The sequence below is a fragment of the Drosophila albomicans genome, chromosome 2L (assembly GCF_009650485.2).
Source record: "Drosophila albomicans strain 15112-1751.03 chromosome 2L, ASM965048v2, whole genome shotgun sequence".
Lineage (NCBI taxonomy): Eukaryota > Metazoa > Arthropoda > Insecta > Diptera > Drosophilidae > Drosophila > Drosophila albomicans.
This window is the reverse complement of record NC_047628.2, coordinates 23,159,643-23,174,592: the sequence shown is the minus strand read 5'-3', so window position 1 is coordinate 23,174,592 and position 14,950 is coordinate 23,159,643. Positions and strand designations below refer to the sequence as shown.

The window sequence follows — 14,950 nt, the reverse complement described above, 5'->3', positions numbered from 1 at the left end:
TTGTCAACAAGTGTCGCGGAAAATATATTTTTGCTAGGCGATTGCATTTATGTGTTTCCAATTAACTACTAAGTGTCATATGGGAACCTATAAAATAGTTTAATAACTCAAATACGTTACAAGTTGTGATAACATTTTGAATATCAATTGCTTTGCATTCATTATCGATTTCGATTATTGAATTCGATTGTTATGACCTAACAATACGAGGCTTTTATTTCGAACCGAAATTCAAGCGTTTGGCATATTGTTCTTAAATGCATTACAATTGCATAAGTATTATTTGGTATTATTAGCTATTTATTTTAAATGCGTCCATTTATAACGGCAGGAAATCTTCTTTGTTATCAAAAATTCTCAAACGTCGATCAGACACACACACGCTCACTTCTCATTGGTGTTGTGTTTGTAAACATGTAGAAGCTTTTACGCAAAATTAAAACCGTTGCTGCTGCTCGCTCTTGTGCGCTCACTCACATTCTCACTCTCTTCCTACGCGGGAGAGTGAGCTTTCGCCTTGGTGGTCGTGGCCGGCCCCCCACTCAGACCCAACGCAGGCGCTCGAGTGGAGCAAGCCCTCAGTGCATTTTGGCATCGGGCGGCGTGCGTACGTTGTTAACGGTTGTTTTTGCTTCGCACATCATCACATCTCGCTCGCTTCGTTCGTGCGCCGTGTGGGTGACGCGTGTATTTAGCTTTTTGAGAATCGGTCAACAGGCAAACAACAACAAGAGACAGACGTAGACACAGAACTTGCGGCCAGCAACGTGAACAACTTTCTATTTTGTGTCTTTATGTTTTGTTTTCGCTTTCGTTTTGAGTTTTGTTTTTGGCTGCATTTTCGAGTGCGGTAACATTTGCAATTTCGAACTACGCGTGCAAATTGCAAATACACAATACATTGTAAGGCCTCTTCTCATCTTATTTAATCGGTCAGTGTCAGTAACGCGTCGCTAGATAATTACAACAACAGCAACAGCTAGCGTGTAAACAACATTACAAAACAAATTTTCCATTGGAACTTAACTTTTTGCTGTGTTCGCTTTCATCTTTATTTTCGCATTTGACGCGTTTTTGGCGGCGTTTCTTTTTCTCTCTGCGCCGCATTTCGCTTTCGAGTGACATTTGCGAATAAATAATCAGCATGGAAGTGGTAAGCATGACTAACTAGCCGGTATTCCAAATATACATACGTATGTAAGTTCATACATAGATCTGCCTTCAAAATTATGCAAAGTTCTTACGTAGTATCAGCTCCAAAGTTCAGTTCAGTCGTGATAAAGCTTGGTTGTCCATTGCGCAAAAGGTTAAAGTCCCTCTGATTTTTATTCTGATTTTGTTTCTGCCCTATGCCCGCCCTATCTAACTAAATACTATATGATATGTATACGAACGTGTCGTTGAATTGTTCTCAGTCTGGTTTATCAAAAAAAAAAAAAAAAAAAAAAACAAAAATTTAGTTCATTCACATGATAAGTACTCGTCACTAACTCACTGGATTACCTGGTATTATTATCGGCCATTCAACGTGTATTTATTGATACCTTCAAACAATATTGCGATTTGAAAGTGCAGGGAATTTTAGACTTTGGCCTTTTCTAATTTTACAACTATTAAAATTTAATTTCCACATAAATAAACTTTCTGTAAGATAAGCGTAACATATTTCTAAAACAAAGTGAAAAATTTAGTATATTCGACTTTGAAATACCGTCACTTGTCTATAAGTATACAATTAAAATTCGAATTATCATAATAATAATTATAAAATATAATATAAAATATGGCTTGAAACTTTCAAATTCTAATTCAAATTGGTGTCATCTTAAAATAAAATATGTAGAATTTTTAAATTTAATTTAACTTATGAAAACTTTTTAAACTTAAAAATTTCAATTTGTAATACTTTTTTATGAAGTAATAGTTTTGAAATTCTTTTTTGAGTTCTTAAAAATTGTAAACCAATTATTTTTAAACGACCTTATGTTTTTCATGCATTGTTCATTTTGGCATTAAGTCAAAATACACTTCTATGATCTAAGTGTCGGGTACAAATAATAACAGCGCCTTTTATAAGTCAACTTCATATATAAAATAAAACTGGAACAGATTTTGCTGATATGAAAATACCTTTACTACACCGCATTCATCATTCTGGTTATAGCTAATTTATACAAGTCATTCGACGCCTCCTCAGAGATAAACAAGTTTATTTCTTATCTATACATGTTTATAAATACGAACACATATTAAATAAATGGTTTATTACAGGCGGAAAGCTACAGATTTGGTAGCGTCGACTACATTGTATTTCTGGGCATGATTGTCCTGTCCACGGGTACAGGCATTTACTTTGGCTGCATCAAGTAAGAAGAAGTAAACCTTTTCTCTAACAAAACATTAATTAAATAATTAACAGAAAGAGCAAGAAATCCATTGACGATGTAGAACCAACGCTACCCACCACAACTAGCACTACAACCACAAGCAGCATGGAGACTCGAAAACATGACTTTGGTTCAGAAAAGATGAGCGAATATCTGTTGGGATCGCGACAACTAAAAGTATTTCCAGTTGCCATGAGTCTGATAGCCAGGTGACAATAAAAACTCATATACTATTCGCAGAATTATATCACTCTCATAATACCAAACTTATCTCACTGTCGGGGGTTTATTATCTACACACAGCTATGTATCGGGCGTTACAATACTGGGCACTACATCCGAGATATACAATTTTGGCACACAATACTGGTTTATAGCGATTGCCATCATACTGCAGGGAATTGCCGTCTCCTACATCTACATTCCCGTATTTGCAACTCTTCAAGTCGGCTCGTCATATGAGGTACGTCTCGAATTCCCTCATAAACCTAATGACCCCTTAGCGAGTATGAAACCAATGTGGAACATATACGCTACGATAATAGGTTGTTGAAGGAAATCAAAATAAATGATAAGAGGCCCGCCGTTGAATGGTATTCAATTAAATTATAGTACGTACTTAATAGCGTATAAAGCCGGGCATGATTTACCTGTACTTCAAATTATGATTTATTGAGTTTATCATTTACAATCGTAGTTTAAAAATATTTAACGATCTAAGATTTTAAGTTATAGCCAAGTCTTGAGAGTATTTTCATAGAAAACAAAGATTCAAAGATCAATTTTTTGTTTATCACGATTGGAATTTTCATTAGCTTACGATTCGTCATTGCACTGGAAACAGAAGCGGTGCCAATTGTAGCAAACATTTTAATTAAGCAAAGACATCACAAAGACTCATTCAATATTGGACTTTGGTCGGCAATAAATGTATGTATACAGCTCGTAGTATTTTTGCCATGATTAATAATGTAAATTAGATTCGCACTTGACAGTTGTTGTCCAGGCAATAAATTGGCATACTACATTTTTTGTAAACGTCAAAGTCGAGTTTATTTGATGTATTGCTACTTAGTAAAAGGTTAAGAGCAGTTGATTTAATTGTAGCGGATATTTTCAAAGTGGATTTTATTTAAATAGGTTACTTAATTGTTTCGTATTCTCTTTTTGCATTTGCAGTATCTGGAAATGCGTTTCCATTCGGTTATACGCAGCATCGCGTCCTTTATGTTCATTCTGGATGAGGTGAGTTAATGGTGAAGATATGCTCTCATATTTAATTCATAATTCTTTTTTTATTTATTATTTTTCAGATACTCTTTCTGCCTTTTGTGGTTTATGTGCCGGCCATAGCTCTTAACCAAGGTAACTGAGCTTAAGCCATTTAAAGTATCTCAATTGACTCTCTTTACGTTTTCTAGTCTCTGGCATCAATTTGCATGTGATATCGGCGGTGATTGTGATCGTGTGTGTCTTCTACACCTTTGTGGGCGGTATTAAAGCGGTGGTGCACACGGATGCCTGGCAGACACTGGTAATGTTCCTTTCTGTGCTGGCTGTGGCCGCCTTGGGCACCTATTATGCCAACGGCTGGGACAAACTGTTTGGCGATGCTGCCAAGGGCGGTCGTTTGATATTCTCGAACACGGATCCTTCGCCCTATGTGCGACACACCGTGTGGAGCGTGCTCATTGGCGGATTCTCATACTGGACGTCGTTTAATGCCGTCAATCAGACAATGGTGCAGCGTTACATGTCGCTGCCATCGCTAAAGCAGGCTCGTGCATCGATGGCCATATTTACGATTGGTGTGGCTGCCTTTGTCTCGGTTTGCTGCTATGTAGGATTGCTGATCTTTGAGATGTATCAGGATTGTGACCCATTGAGCGCGGGCCTCATCACTCACGACGATCAGCTGTTGCCACTGTATGTGGTGCAGAGTGTGGGGCATATTCCTGGCATTGCTGGTCTTTTTATTGCGGGCATCTTTGGCGCCGCGTTGAGCTCATTATCCGTGGTGCTGAACTCCACATCGCTGGTCATTCTGGAGGATATTGTGCGCGGCTGCTTCAAGATGCGGCCGAGCGAGCGCGCCTCCACGGTGCTTGTGAAGACGTCCATCATTGTGCTGGGCGTGGTGGCGCTCTCGCTGGTCCTGGTGCTCGAGCAGTTGAGCGGCATTCTGAGCATCTGCACCTCCATGACGGCCATTGCTGCGGGCACCACGTTTGGTCTGTTTACGCTGGGTATGCTGGTGCCATGGGCCAACAATATCGGGACAGCAGTAGGGGGTATTGCTGGCGCTTTGCTCGCGGGCTGGATATCATTTGGTACACAAATCACCATAGCAGCGGGTGGACTTAATTCACAGAAGTTGCCAGTGTCCGTGGAGAACTGTGCAGCGAATGTCACATTGCCCGACAGCGTTTGGGTGGATGAGGAGCAAGTGTTTCCATTGTATCGACTATCATATCATTGGATCAATCCCATTGGTGTTGCTACGGTTATTGTGGTTGGTGCCATTGTCTCGCTGTTCACAAAACCCACAGAGCTGAAATCACTGGATCCGGATCTGATATCGCCAGTGTTGCATAGATGTTTGCCAAAGGAATGCTTCGTGGGACGCAATCATCATGCGCAGGCGCAAACGAACCTGCTGAACGGTCAATCATAGACAATACGTCTCACTTCCACACAAAAAAGAAGAGCAAGTAGTTAGCCAAAATATTATATTCCTATTATCGAGTGTAGTTATAAGTGTAGTTGTAGCTTAATTTATCTTTAGTCTAGTAGTACAAATTGCAGTTTGATTTTGCAAGAACAAAAAATGGGCGCGCACATTGTAACAAGGTACAGGAATCTATGAATCTGCATATCCTTTTTTTGTTTAGTTTCACATTCATAATGTATGTAAATCATGTTTATATTTAGTTTTGAATCCTAATTTGTGTTTCCTTTGCATCCAGTTCAACCATTTGTATAATTTCTTTGGCATTTTTGTTTTGTTTGTCGGCAGACTCCCGATGTGTGTATATTCCGTGTGGACTTAGCAAGCATTATGTCTGTGATAAAAGTATTCATAAATATACATACATATTTCTATGTACTATATATCAGCAAATGGCTGTTGCGTTTGTTAATTGTTAATTGATATGCCGCAAAAATGTGATAAATGTTTTTATGAGTGTGAGCAATCCTAGCATTATGCTACCTAAAATGTTAGCCCCTAATTTGGCCGTGAATCACAAAAATACTTTGAATACTTCGTACTCATATATTTACACTTAGTGGTGCTTCTTCTCCGCTCCCGTCGCTGGACGTCGTCGCACAAAATACTTTCGCAACTGGAATGCAATTAACACTAGGCAGGCAACTGCAGCACTCACATAGCTATTAAAGACAAACTGTTGTGGCAGCATCTTGCACTTGAATACCGCATAATCATCCGGCGTAATGGTGGCCTACGAAAAATGTGCAATTAATATCAAGTCTAATAAAAGTGATTTCGTTTGCTTACCAGCATGAAACTGGGATTGACATTGTTGCGCCAGCTAAACGATGCTACCGTATACTCATCGATGCCCAACCGATTGATGTTATGGCAATAATAATGAGAATGCCCGGCAAACGCCAGACGTGGCTTCAGAAGCTCGCCCAGCATATCGGTGGCATCTTTAGATAGCACATGATAGCGTTCGCGGAATGTCTCAATATGGGGTGCATCGTGTTCTCGACAAACCCGGTCCGATATGCGATAAGTGGGGAAGTGTTGCATGACTATGGGCTGACTGTAAGGATGACGACGAGTCCGTGCACATTCCGCCTCATGAGGATGTTGCATGCAGTGCAGTGTTCTTGATATATTCTTGAGAGCGGACTCCGCTTCCGCGCAGAACAAGCAGCCATCGCCCTCCATGGCCATAGAGTTGACAACCACAAAATGTATTTGCTTGATGGTGTAAAGATGAACCTTGGAGTAGTTTAGATAATTCTCGAAACGTGACATGAAAAATGGATGCATTCTAAAAGAGATAGAGAAATGAACACATTACATTTGTAAATAACACAGAGATTCCAGGCTAACTCACTTGTAGTGGAAGCCAACGTCGTGATTGCCAACCACACTGATAAGCGGAATGCCAGCAGGCAGATTAAACATCTGCAGATAACGCCAAACGTACTCCTGGAATTGCTTATCACTGACCATGTCACCCTCGTCAAACAGATCGCCCAGCACGAAGACCACATCGGGCTGGAGCAAACGAGATGCTGCCTGGAAAGAACGTGTCATATGCCATTCACGATACAGTTTGTCCAACCAGTGTCCGCGATGTGGTCCCAACAAATGCGGATCGGCAATAATCATAGCCCTTAACGGATCGTCCACATATTTTTTGCGTCGTATCTCGGGCCATTTGCACTTTTGTAATACCACAAAGTCGGCAACGTATTCGCAAAAGATCAACGCACACAATAAGATTACAAAACAGGCATAAAGCCAACGCATTTTGCAAAAACAATAATAGTAATAAGAATTCCACTTGCCGGCGAGTTAGCGAATGCAGCAGAAACGCAAACAAAAGATTACAGGGCTGGCAAACGATATCGATAGGCCAGGGCCCAAATAGCGAGCGGCAAGTTTGATTCATAGGAAAGGACAAATAACTTTTAGCGGTTGGTTCACAAGCAATCTACGATACCTTCTAAATTAAAGTGATACCATATTTGCAAAATAGCGTAACGTTATTATATAAACAAACAAAAATAATTAAATTTGTATCAGTCGGCGATACCGCGAATGTAAACTCAGGGCTGGTAAACCATTTCGATAAGCCAGGGCAGCAGCACCTCACTTTTGGTTAATCACGCAGCAAGTTTGTTTCGTAAGAAAAACAAATTGCTCTCCCATTGGTCGTAATTAATAAGAATTTATTTAAGTTTACACAAATATTTCGTCAGCAAACGAATATTTGTGCTTGTATATAGTTGTGGTATGTAAAATAATTCAAGGACATTTACAATAATTGTGAGTTTTCTTTTACATAATTTTAACGGCATGCGTTTTTCGCAGATAACAAACATACATACATAACGACATACGATGGAGGAATATACACGTGAGCCTTGCCCCTACCGTATTGTGGATGATTGTGGTGGCGCTTTCGCTATGGGCTGTATTGGTGGCGGTGTCTTTCAGGCCATCAAGGGTTTCCGCAACGCTCCATCGGGCATGAGCAGACGAATGCTGGGCAGTTTGACGGCCATCAAGACACGTTCACCCGTCATTGCCGGAAACTTTGCGGTGTGGGGTGGCATGTTTAGTACTATCGATTGTACCCTTGTACATTTTCGCAAAAAGGAGGATCCCTGGAATTCGATAATAAGTGGCGCGGCAACGGGCGGCATCTTGGCAGCTAGGAATGGTGTACCGGCGATGGCTGGTAGTGCAATCATTGGAGGAGTGCTGCTCGCTCTCATTGAGGGTGTGGGCATTTTGTTCACAAGAATATCGGCTGAACAATTCAAAAACCCGTCTCCTCCCACCGAAGATCCTGCGGCTCTGGGTGACCCTTCCAGTTTCTCGTTTGGCAATCCCACGTCTAACAATAAACAATATCAATGAAAATGTTATTACTTTATTTAATTTGTATATGCACAATAGATTTTAATTTAATCATAAAAGCCGAGAGTCCAAATTGATTGAATCCGAATGCCTATCGAATTGAGCTAGCGAGAGCTTAGCTGTTGCCTATCGATGTAACGATTGCTGCAAACTGTTTAAAAACAAAGGAATGTTTAAAAATTATTGATTTAATTGGGGCTTCGCAATCTGTCATAGTATTTAATTTATATCAATAGAGTGTAAATCAATCATAATATACCGAAAATTCATAGAGTACCTTCGAATCGAAGGCTTCGATATACCAGCTGCTGCAGTTTAAAAACAAAGGTCGTATCAAAATTGTTATTTATTTGGCATTTGTGGCTGGAATAATATTAGTTTAAAAGAGATCGTAAAAATAGTTGAGTCCTTGTCCGAGCTCCCAAATGGAGATGCCAGTGCCCAGCTCTTTAGCCAGCTTAATGCGCTCATTTATTGAGTGCAATGTGGGATAGAAAACAATATGACGACCAGTTTCAGATCTGAGAAATAAATGTATGATTAGCTAGAAAATTTGGCATATCATTAATTAATTTTCTCACTTGATCTCAAAGAAGTTCTCAATGTCGCGCTCGTCAAAGGTCAAATGCTTCTTCACATGCCGGACTAGCTCCAAGTATTGGCCAAAAGTGATGGGACCGCCACCATCAGGTGTATAATCATTGCCGTACATATTTAAGCCCAGGAGTATTTTGGAACGCTTCGTCTCCATGTCGTGGCAGCCATTTGGCGTCATATGCTCCACAGCTTTGCGCACCCAATAGAGCGGCGCATTGGCGCCAGGGCGCTGCACACTGGAGAAATCATAGGTCATCAGGGAGAAGGCGTAAACATGCTTATACAGCCTGTTCATGTGCTTCTCGCCAAACAAGTTTGGAGTGTCCTTGCGCTGCGGTGGAATAACCAGGATGAGACGCAACTGCTGCTTCTGCAGCTCTTTGACTAAAAATGAGTAATTAGCATTTAATTGCAATTCATATTAAATTGTTTTACCCATTTGCAGCACCAAGGTAAAAAGGATTTGGTCGTCTATGCGACCAGCTAGCTGCGACCAAACCTCCAACACCAAACCATCAAAACCATGCTGCTTGCACGTCTTGATGAGAAGGTCATTCAGTTTAGTGCGCTCCTTCGCATCGCTCAGCAGTAGTTTAATGTCGCGGTCAGTGAAATGGTCGAAGATAATACGAGGAAACACTGCAAAAGATAGAGCATAGTCAAGCAACTGTGGGAACAGGAAACTCATTGGGAACCTTTCACTGTGCGCATCTGTGGTTGTTGTTGTACCTTTCCTTTGCGTCGCACATCCGTCAGCCAACCCGCATCGATGTCGTGTGTGCCGGCCACGGCATACTCGTTGCCCTGCTTCACAATTTGTAGCCAGACGGGCGAGATTATGTCAAACTTTTTGGCAAAGATCTTGGCCACATCATAGCCATGTGAGTTCCACTGTAAATTTCTTAATTAGTTAATGTTTTGAAGGGGATAATCTTGTTCATGCTCACCGGCGTCACATAGCCTAGCGTGGTGCCATTGAAATGCCGCAGCGCAGTGTCCTTATAGTAGGCATCGTGATGCATAAGAATGTCCTTCGGCAGCGGCTCTGATGACACTAAGTCCAAATCAAACACATCGCTGTCTTGTGGACCACGTAAGAACTTGGATTCTTTGTGCTTCGACTTGGATTTGCTATCTGGCGAGAGTGTGGCAGTTGCTTGCTGGCTACACAGTAGCAGCAGCAGCATAATGTGTACACATGAGACGTTCATCTCGTTTAGCAAAGATAAGGAACAAGAAAAACCTTAAAGTTTCCGAACCCATCGAGAAAACGACAAAAAAATCAATTAAATCCAGGTGCCACCAATAGGGAATGGCAATCATTGCGACTCAAATACTTTTACTCATGCTTACCGGGTTATTGCAGTTTTAAAAATGTATAAATATTGCACATAAACAAAATTTGCTGCCAGCAAAAACAATTCACCGGCTCTGTCCTCAGTTACTTATCGTTATCGTTCGATGACGATTGCTCATTAGTGGTGGTTGGTTAATTGACCAGAGTTATCGGCGGTTATTCAAACCAAAAAAGAATTCGAGAAGCGTTTACAAAACAAACTTTAACAATTACATCAGCAAATTAAAACAAAGTAAATATAATAACAAAAACGAGAATAACCACAACAGTAAAAAACACCACATTAACTCTTTTACCTCGTTTTATATGTACTTTTTAGTAATTTTGATTTTATTTAATATAATAAATAGTATTGTTTATGAGAGTTTGTCAAGTGCTTTCATGTCCGAACTTATTAATTTCTAATTATATTTCCCCAACATAACTAAAATGCTTTTTTATATCGATATTTATATTATGTATATTATATTTAAATCTTTTATACGGTATAAATTAAAGGGAGGGGGATTATTATCATAATGCTGCTTTAACTTAACATCGAAATTAATTAAAATTAAAACTATTGCATTAGACTAACCGAAAATCTACAATCGAAGTTGTTGTTTGTTACCAAAACGACAATAATTATCATTTAAAAAAAAATGAAATTAATTGATTTAAAACACAACAAATTGCTAAATACAATTTTCCCAAATTAAATAAAGAATAAAACAATAGCGCTACGTAAACATTAAGAATTAATCGTAATCATAGTACTAATCGTAATTATAATCATTTGTTTGCTTGCTTAGCTTTCTCCTTCGATTCAGACAAACACACGCATTAAGTCGCTGCTCGCCGAGCTGCTGCCCGGCGTGGAACTGTTGCTCTTCCATGGATTGTTGTTGTTGTTGACGCTGCTCCCATTGCCTGCTGTAACACCAATGGCTGCACTACCTCCGCCACTGCAAATGTTGCTGTTATCGGAGAGTGTGCGCAGCAATTGTTTCTTGAGCAGCTGATGCTGCGGACTCGCATTGCCCATAGGATTGACAGCGACGCCGACGCCACTTTGCAACTGCAGTGGCAAGTGCAGCGGACGCTGTCGCATCAATGGTCGACCATGGCTATGACCGCCATTGCTGTTGCTGCTGCTGCCAACCGGGGAGTGACGTTGTGGACGTGAGGCTAGCAATTTGCGTCTCTTTTCATAGAAACTGTGCATGCGCTTGTGCTGCTCCTGCTGTTGCAGTTGCTCCAACAGCTGCTGCTGATCGCTGGCATCATTGTGCTCCAACTTTTCTGGCTTCAACTTTCCAGCAAGCAGTTCATTGAGTCGCTTCACCGTCAAGCTATTGCTGTTATTCGTCAGGCGACTCAGCAGCGTGCGTTTGTTACATCTCAGACGCTCTTGCGCAATGATGCTGCATTTCTGTGCATATATCGTTTTGCCCTGGGCAGGATTACGTGGCAGCATCAGCATCTGTTGGGCAGCTGTTGTTGGATTACTGGAGCCATTGCAGTGGCCAGCGTGTGACGACGACGGCGGCGGCGGTGGCGGTGGACGAGCTAGGGTGCCCACAATGCCATTGCCATTGGTGCCATTGAGCGAGAGCAGGCCATGATTCGCCTTGCGGGTCATCAGCAGATTCTTACGCAGGGTTGCGCCCATGCCGTTGGGCAACTTGACCAGGCCAAACGTGTTCATGGCCAGCGGACGTGGCGGTCCCGCGTAGAGTGTCATATTAAAGTAGGTGGCAGCATCCTCGTGATATTTGGCATTGACCAGTTGGCGATGTGGTTGCGCTATAGGTTCACTCTCGTAGCTATTGTAGGTTGTGTTGTTGTTGGTGGCTGGTTGTGGTTGAGGCTGGGCTTCCAGCTTGACAGTCTTTGTATGGTTGTTGTTGGCTTCCGCCGCGCTAACAGTCTCCAGTTTCGTAAAGTCAAAATCGCTTAGTTCATCATTGAAATGATTGGCATCCGTTGCAGCTACCGCTCCAGCTGACGTTCCAGTTGTTGTTGTGAGGACATTCACATCGACATTGTCGTAACCCGCCTGGGTGAGAAACTCGGCAATCACCTGCTGCTGACTCTGTTGATCCAGCACCGACACCTGATTATTGTCCGTAATCTCATAAATAATACTTGGCAGCATCATATGCTCATCTCCCGTCGTCGTCGTTGCTCCTCCGCCTGCTGCGTTCACCTCTGCTGTCGTCACTTCAGCATCATCCGTCAACGAGGGCACATCATAAACACTAAATTGTGCTGTTGCCTCTTCGTTGAGTTCCTGCTTCAGTTGATGTTGCTGCTGATGATGTTGCTGCTGTTGTTGTTGATCTGCTTCGAGCATCTGTTGCTGCTGGTAGATCAATTGCTGCAGCTGCATCGCATTTATGGCTGTTAACTGTGGCTCCTGCTCGTGTTGCGAATCCTCTCCAAATACTTGCTGTTGCTGCTGCTGTTGATACAACGCTGTGGCATATTCGTTGGGATCCGCATTAATGGTGCCGTCATCGTAACGCAAACGTTTTGTAGCCGGCGCATTTTGCTCCTGGAGTTGGTGTTGCTGCTGCGCCGCTTGATGCTGCTGCTGTGGCTGTGAATGCGACTGTGAGGTGTCCAATGCGCTCTCATCGAATGGTATATCCGACTCCACGGTGTTAAGAATCTCATTGATGAACTTGCTGTCGAGCATTTCGTCCAGTGTCAGTGATATCGAGTTGTCATCGGAGGTGTTGTGCATGGGCAGCGGTTCCTCAGCGACTGCCGAGAGATCCACTTGATGCTGGCGTGGCTGTTGCTGCTGCTGCTGCTCCTCGTGTCCTGTTATCGAGGACACGGCCTGATCCAGTTCACTCAACTGGTGCTGATGCTGCTGTTCGTAAAGTGGCGCCTGCTGTTTCTCCTTGGCGGGTTTGTTGCTGCGGTGATGCGTTGCAGCTGCTTCTCCGGCAGCTTTCAGCTGAGAGAGAATTGCGAAAAAAGTTAGCATAGGATTTGTAATGTACGGATTTGCAACTAACCTTCTTTTTGCTTGGCTGCGTCTCCTCCAGCAAACTGGGAGCAGGCGAGTAGTTGCTGTTGCTGGCATTCTCGTTGCCATTGCTGGCGGCGATAGCAACTGCAGCGGGCGTTGTGGGCAGCGAGCAGGATGAATTGGAGGAAGAAGAGGAAAACACCGTAATGGCTGCAGTTGCGCCTGTTGCGGCCACATCATCCTTGACAGCCACAGGCGGCGCGGCAGCTGCTGCAACTGTTGCTGCTATGGCACTGGCGCTCTTCTTGGAGCCACCTCCTGCTGCTACTTTGTGATGCAACTCGGAGTGATGGCGATTTTTGGATGACTTGGAACGCGAACGACTTGTGCTGCTGCTGCTCGTCTTGTTGGAGGAACTGCTACTCTTGCTGCTGCTGCTTTTGTGACGCGATGAGGACGTTGACGACGAAGTTGCCGAGCTGCTCGACACATGTGTTGCATTATTATTGATGGCAGCCAGAGAGCTGCTTGATCCATTCGAACAACTGGACATCGTGGCCGACAATGTGTCTGTGGGTGAACCTAACAATTCCGCCGGGTCACGCACACCATCCTGACTGTTTTGCTCCGCCAGCGTTGCGGCTTGAGAGGAACGTGATGTTGACGTCGTCGACGTCGTCTCCGTCGTGTTGAGTTTGTTGGGCACCGCATCCCAAATGCTGGGATGCTGCAGTGCAATGTGATTGTTGAAACCGGCCTTGGTGTAGCTGCCATTGCAGGCATTACACACCACAATGTCGCGCGCTGCCTGCTTTGGCACCATGTCATAGTAACCCATGTCGGCGGCATTTAAACGCTGCACCTGCAACACGGCACGGGTCCCGCCTCCACCACCACGTAGCTGTGTCTTTTCAGCGGCACGCAACTGCTTAATCATCTTGTCCAGATCAAAGACCTGTTGCCACTTCTGACCTTGAAGAGCAGCCAACGACAGGCTGGATGTTGGAGACAGCATACTGCCCAGCTGGGAAGCGGCAGCGGCGGCACTGCCCACAATCACATCCGACTTGGAAGAGTTGGTCATGGCTGCTGCATTTGCTCCTACTGACGTCTTGGCGTGCTTTGTGGCAGCGTTGTTGGACTGTTCTGTGTAGTTTAAAGCGGCGGCCACATCACTCATGGGCATCGTTGCTTTGCTGCCCGGCCTTCCGTGAACAAATGCCGGGCGAATGATGCAATTGAAGAGCGAGACGAGCGAAAGATACGTGAAATGGGGGCAAGATGCAAGGCTGGCGGCCTCTGTTGATGAGGGTACGAGCGAGTACGGCTAGTTAGCTTGGCGACGCGACTGGCATTTTTCTGTAGAAGAAAATACACAATCACCATTTGAATATTTACTGCGCACATTTCTCATTTATTATCATCATCACTAGTAGACTCCCAATGGCATGCAAAACTGTGGCTGTGTGCTGTGCACTTGCAACTGTGAAACAGCTGTGAAACGCAGCCATAAACAAGTTGGCAGTCCCAACACGACACCAACACAAATGCAAGTAATGCTATCTCGCTTGCACTTGCATGCGCAAACGCACACACACACACACACACACACGCACCCAAAGCAAAACCAGCAACAAACAAAAAGCCTGTTTTAGGGAAAACTGTATTGCACACAGTTTTCAATTATTAACAAATATCTGCACAGCTCAAGCATGTTTTCCTTTGATTATGCCGATTTTCAACTTACATGTGCGTTTAACGGTTAACACAATTCCATTGTGTTCAACACGGCGCTTGCTGTTTAGCCAATTTTCTTCTCATTCGCCTTGCCGTCGCCAGAGTTGACAATGTTTATGCCACAAAATGTGAAGAAATTGGTGAAAAATCTGCATCCCGCAAACTGAATGCGATTAATTATTACACTCTGCCATTCATCTTTTTCTTGCTTAGCAGCGCGTAATATTTTTTCGTTTAATGTACAAAAAATTATGCGAAAATTTTCCAAATTGTTTTCACCGTATTAG

General features: G+C 43.0%; 5 protein-coding genes across 7 annotated transcripts; 2 read left to right on the top strand and 3 right to left on the bottom strand.

The window, feature by feature from the left end:
- The first annotated feature begins 578 nt into the window (after window positions 1-578).
- Window positions 579-5,061, top strand: LOC117566116 (sodium-coupled monocarboxylate transporter 2). Its single transcript, XM_052002982.1, has 8 exons — window positions 579-1,087; window positions 1,130-1,153; window positions 2,272-2,366; window positions 2,420-2,596; window positions 2,691-2,850; window positions 3,567-3,632; window positions 3,701-3,752; window positions 3,809-5,061. Exons 2-8 carry the CDS (start codon window positions 1,145-1,147, stop codon window positions 5,059-5,061), a joined length of 1,812 nt encoding a protein of 603 aa, XP_051858942.1. The 5' UTR covers window positions 579-1,087; window positions 1,130-1,144.
- Window positions 3,552-6,991, bottom strand: LOC117566118 (metallophosphoesterase 1 homolog). Of its 3 annotated transcripts, none has more exons than XM_034245593.2 (4): window positions 6,476-6,991; window positions 5,905-6,409; window positions 5,658-5,848; window positions 3,552-5,449 (listed from the first exon to the last, which is right to left on the bottom strand). In XM_034245593.2, the coding sequence occupies exons 1-3, from the start codon at window positions 6,892-6,894 to the stop codon at window positions 5,672-5,674; spliced, it is 1,101 nt and encodes a 366-aa protein (XP_034101484.1). In that variant the 5' UTR covers window positions 6,895-6,991; the 3' UTR covers window positions 3,552-5,449; window positions 5,658-5,671. The 3 variants fall into 3 exon arrangements, with proteins under 3 accessions (XP_034101484.1, XP_034101485.1, XP_034101483.1); XM_034245594.2 differs by having other exon boundaries at window positions 5,670-5,848; XM_034245592.2 differs by having other exon boundaries at window positions 3,552-5,848; window positions 6,476-6,990.
- A 497-nt stretch (window positions 6,992-7,488) lies between these two features.
- Window positions 7,489-8,087, top strand: LOC117566121 (mitochondrial import inner membrane translocase subunit Tim17-A). The gene has a single exon (XM_034245597.2). It carries the CDS (start codon window positions 7,489-7,491, stop codon window positions 8,008-8,010), a length of 522 nt encoding a protein of 173 aa, XP_034101488.1. The 3' UTR covers window positions 8,011-8,087.
- Window positions 8,088-8,344: 257 nt separating this feature from the next.
- Window positions 8,345-10,056, bottom strand: LOC117566117 (chitinase domain-containing protein 1). The gene is made up of 6 exons (XM_034245590.2): window positions 9,961-10,056; window positions 9,555-9,850; window positions 9,303-9,498; window positions 9,043-9,246; window positions 8,592-8,991; window positions 8,345-8,531 (listed from the first exon to the last, which is right to left on the bottom strand). Exons 2-6 carry the CDS (start codon window positions 9,816-9,818, stop codon window positions 8,390-8,392), a joined length of 1,206 nt encoding a protein of 401 aa, XP_034101481.1. The 5' UTR covers window positions 9,819-9,850; window positions 9,961-10,056; the 3' UTR covers window positions 8,345-8,389.
- A 374-nt stretch (window positions 10,057-10,430) lies between these two features.
- Window positions 10,431-14,930, bottom strand: LOC117564174 (probable serine/threonine-protein kinase yakA). Its single transcript, XM_034242842.2, has 3 exons — window positions 14,674-14,930; window positions 12,973-14,285; window positions 10,431-12,911 (listed from the first exon to the last, which is right to left on the bottom strand). Exons 2-3 carry the CDS (start codon window positions 14,110-14,112, stop codon window positions 10,770-10,772), a joined length of 3,282 nt encoding a protein of 1,093 aa, XP_034098733.1. The 5' UTR covers window positions 14,113-14,285; window positions 14,674-14,930; the 3' UTR covers window positions 10,431-10,769.
- Window positions 14,931-14,950: the final 20 nt, after the last annotated feature.

Bases quoted from the DNA above. Each gene is read 5' to 3' on its own strand.
- LOC117566116 (XM_052002982.1), top strand. The intron at 2,367-2,419 runs GTAAGAAGAAGT...AATAATTAACAG, and splicing joins ATTTACTTTGGCTGCATCAA to AAAGAGCAAGAAATCCATTG. The intron at 2,597-2,690 runs GTGACAATAAAA...ATCTACACACAG, and splicing joins GCCATGAGTCTGATAGCCAG to CTATGTATCGGGCGTTACAA.
- LOC117566118 (XM_034245593.2), bottom strand. From the start codon at position 6,894: ATGCGTTGGCTTTATGCCTGTTTTGTAATCTTATTGTGTGCGTTGATC. The intron at 6,410-6,475 runs GTGAGTTAGCCT...TATCTCTTTTAG, and splicing joins GACGTTGGCTTCCACTACAA to AATGCATCCATTTTTCATGT. The intron at 5,849-5,904 runs GTAAGCAAACGA...CATTTTTCGTAG, and splicing joins TCAATCCCAGTTTCATGCTG to GCCACCATTACGCCGGATGA.
- LOC117566121 (XM_034245597.2), top strand. From the start codon at position 7,489: ATGGAGGAATATACACGTGAGCCTTGCCCCTACCGTATTGTGGATGAT.
- LOC117566117 (XM_034245590.2), bottom strand. From the start codon at position 9,818: ATGAACGTCTCATGTGTACACATTATGCTGCTGCTGCTACTGTGTAGC. The intron at 9,499-9,554 runs GTGAGCATGAAC...AGAAATTTACAG, and splicing joins CGCTAGGCTATGTGACGCCG to TGGAACTCACATGGCTATGA. The intron at 8,532-8,591 runs GTGAGAAAATTA...TTTATTTCTCAG, and splicing joins GAGAACTTCTTTGAGATCAA to ATCTGAAACTGGTCGTCATA.
- LOC117564174 (XM_034242842.2), bottom strand. From the start codon at position 14,112: ATGCCCATGAGTGATGTGGCCGCCGCTTTAAACTACACAGAACAGTCC. The intron at 12,912-12,972 runs GTTAGTTGCAAA...ATTCTCTCTCAG, and splicing joins CGCAGCCAAGCAAAAAGAAG to CTGAAAGCTGCCGGAGAAGC.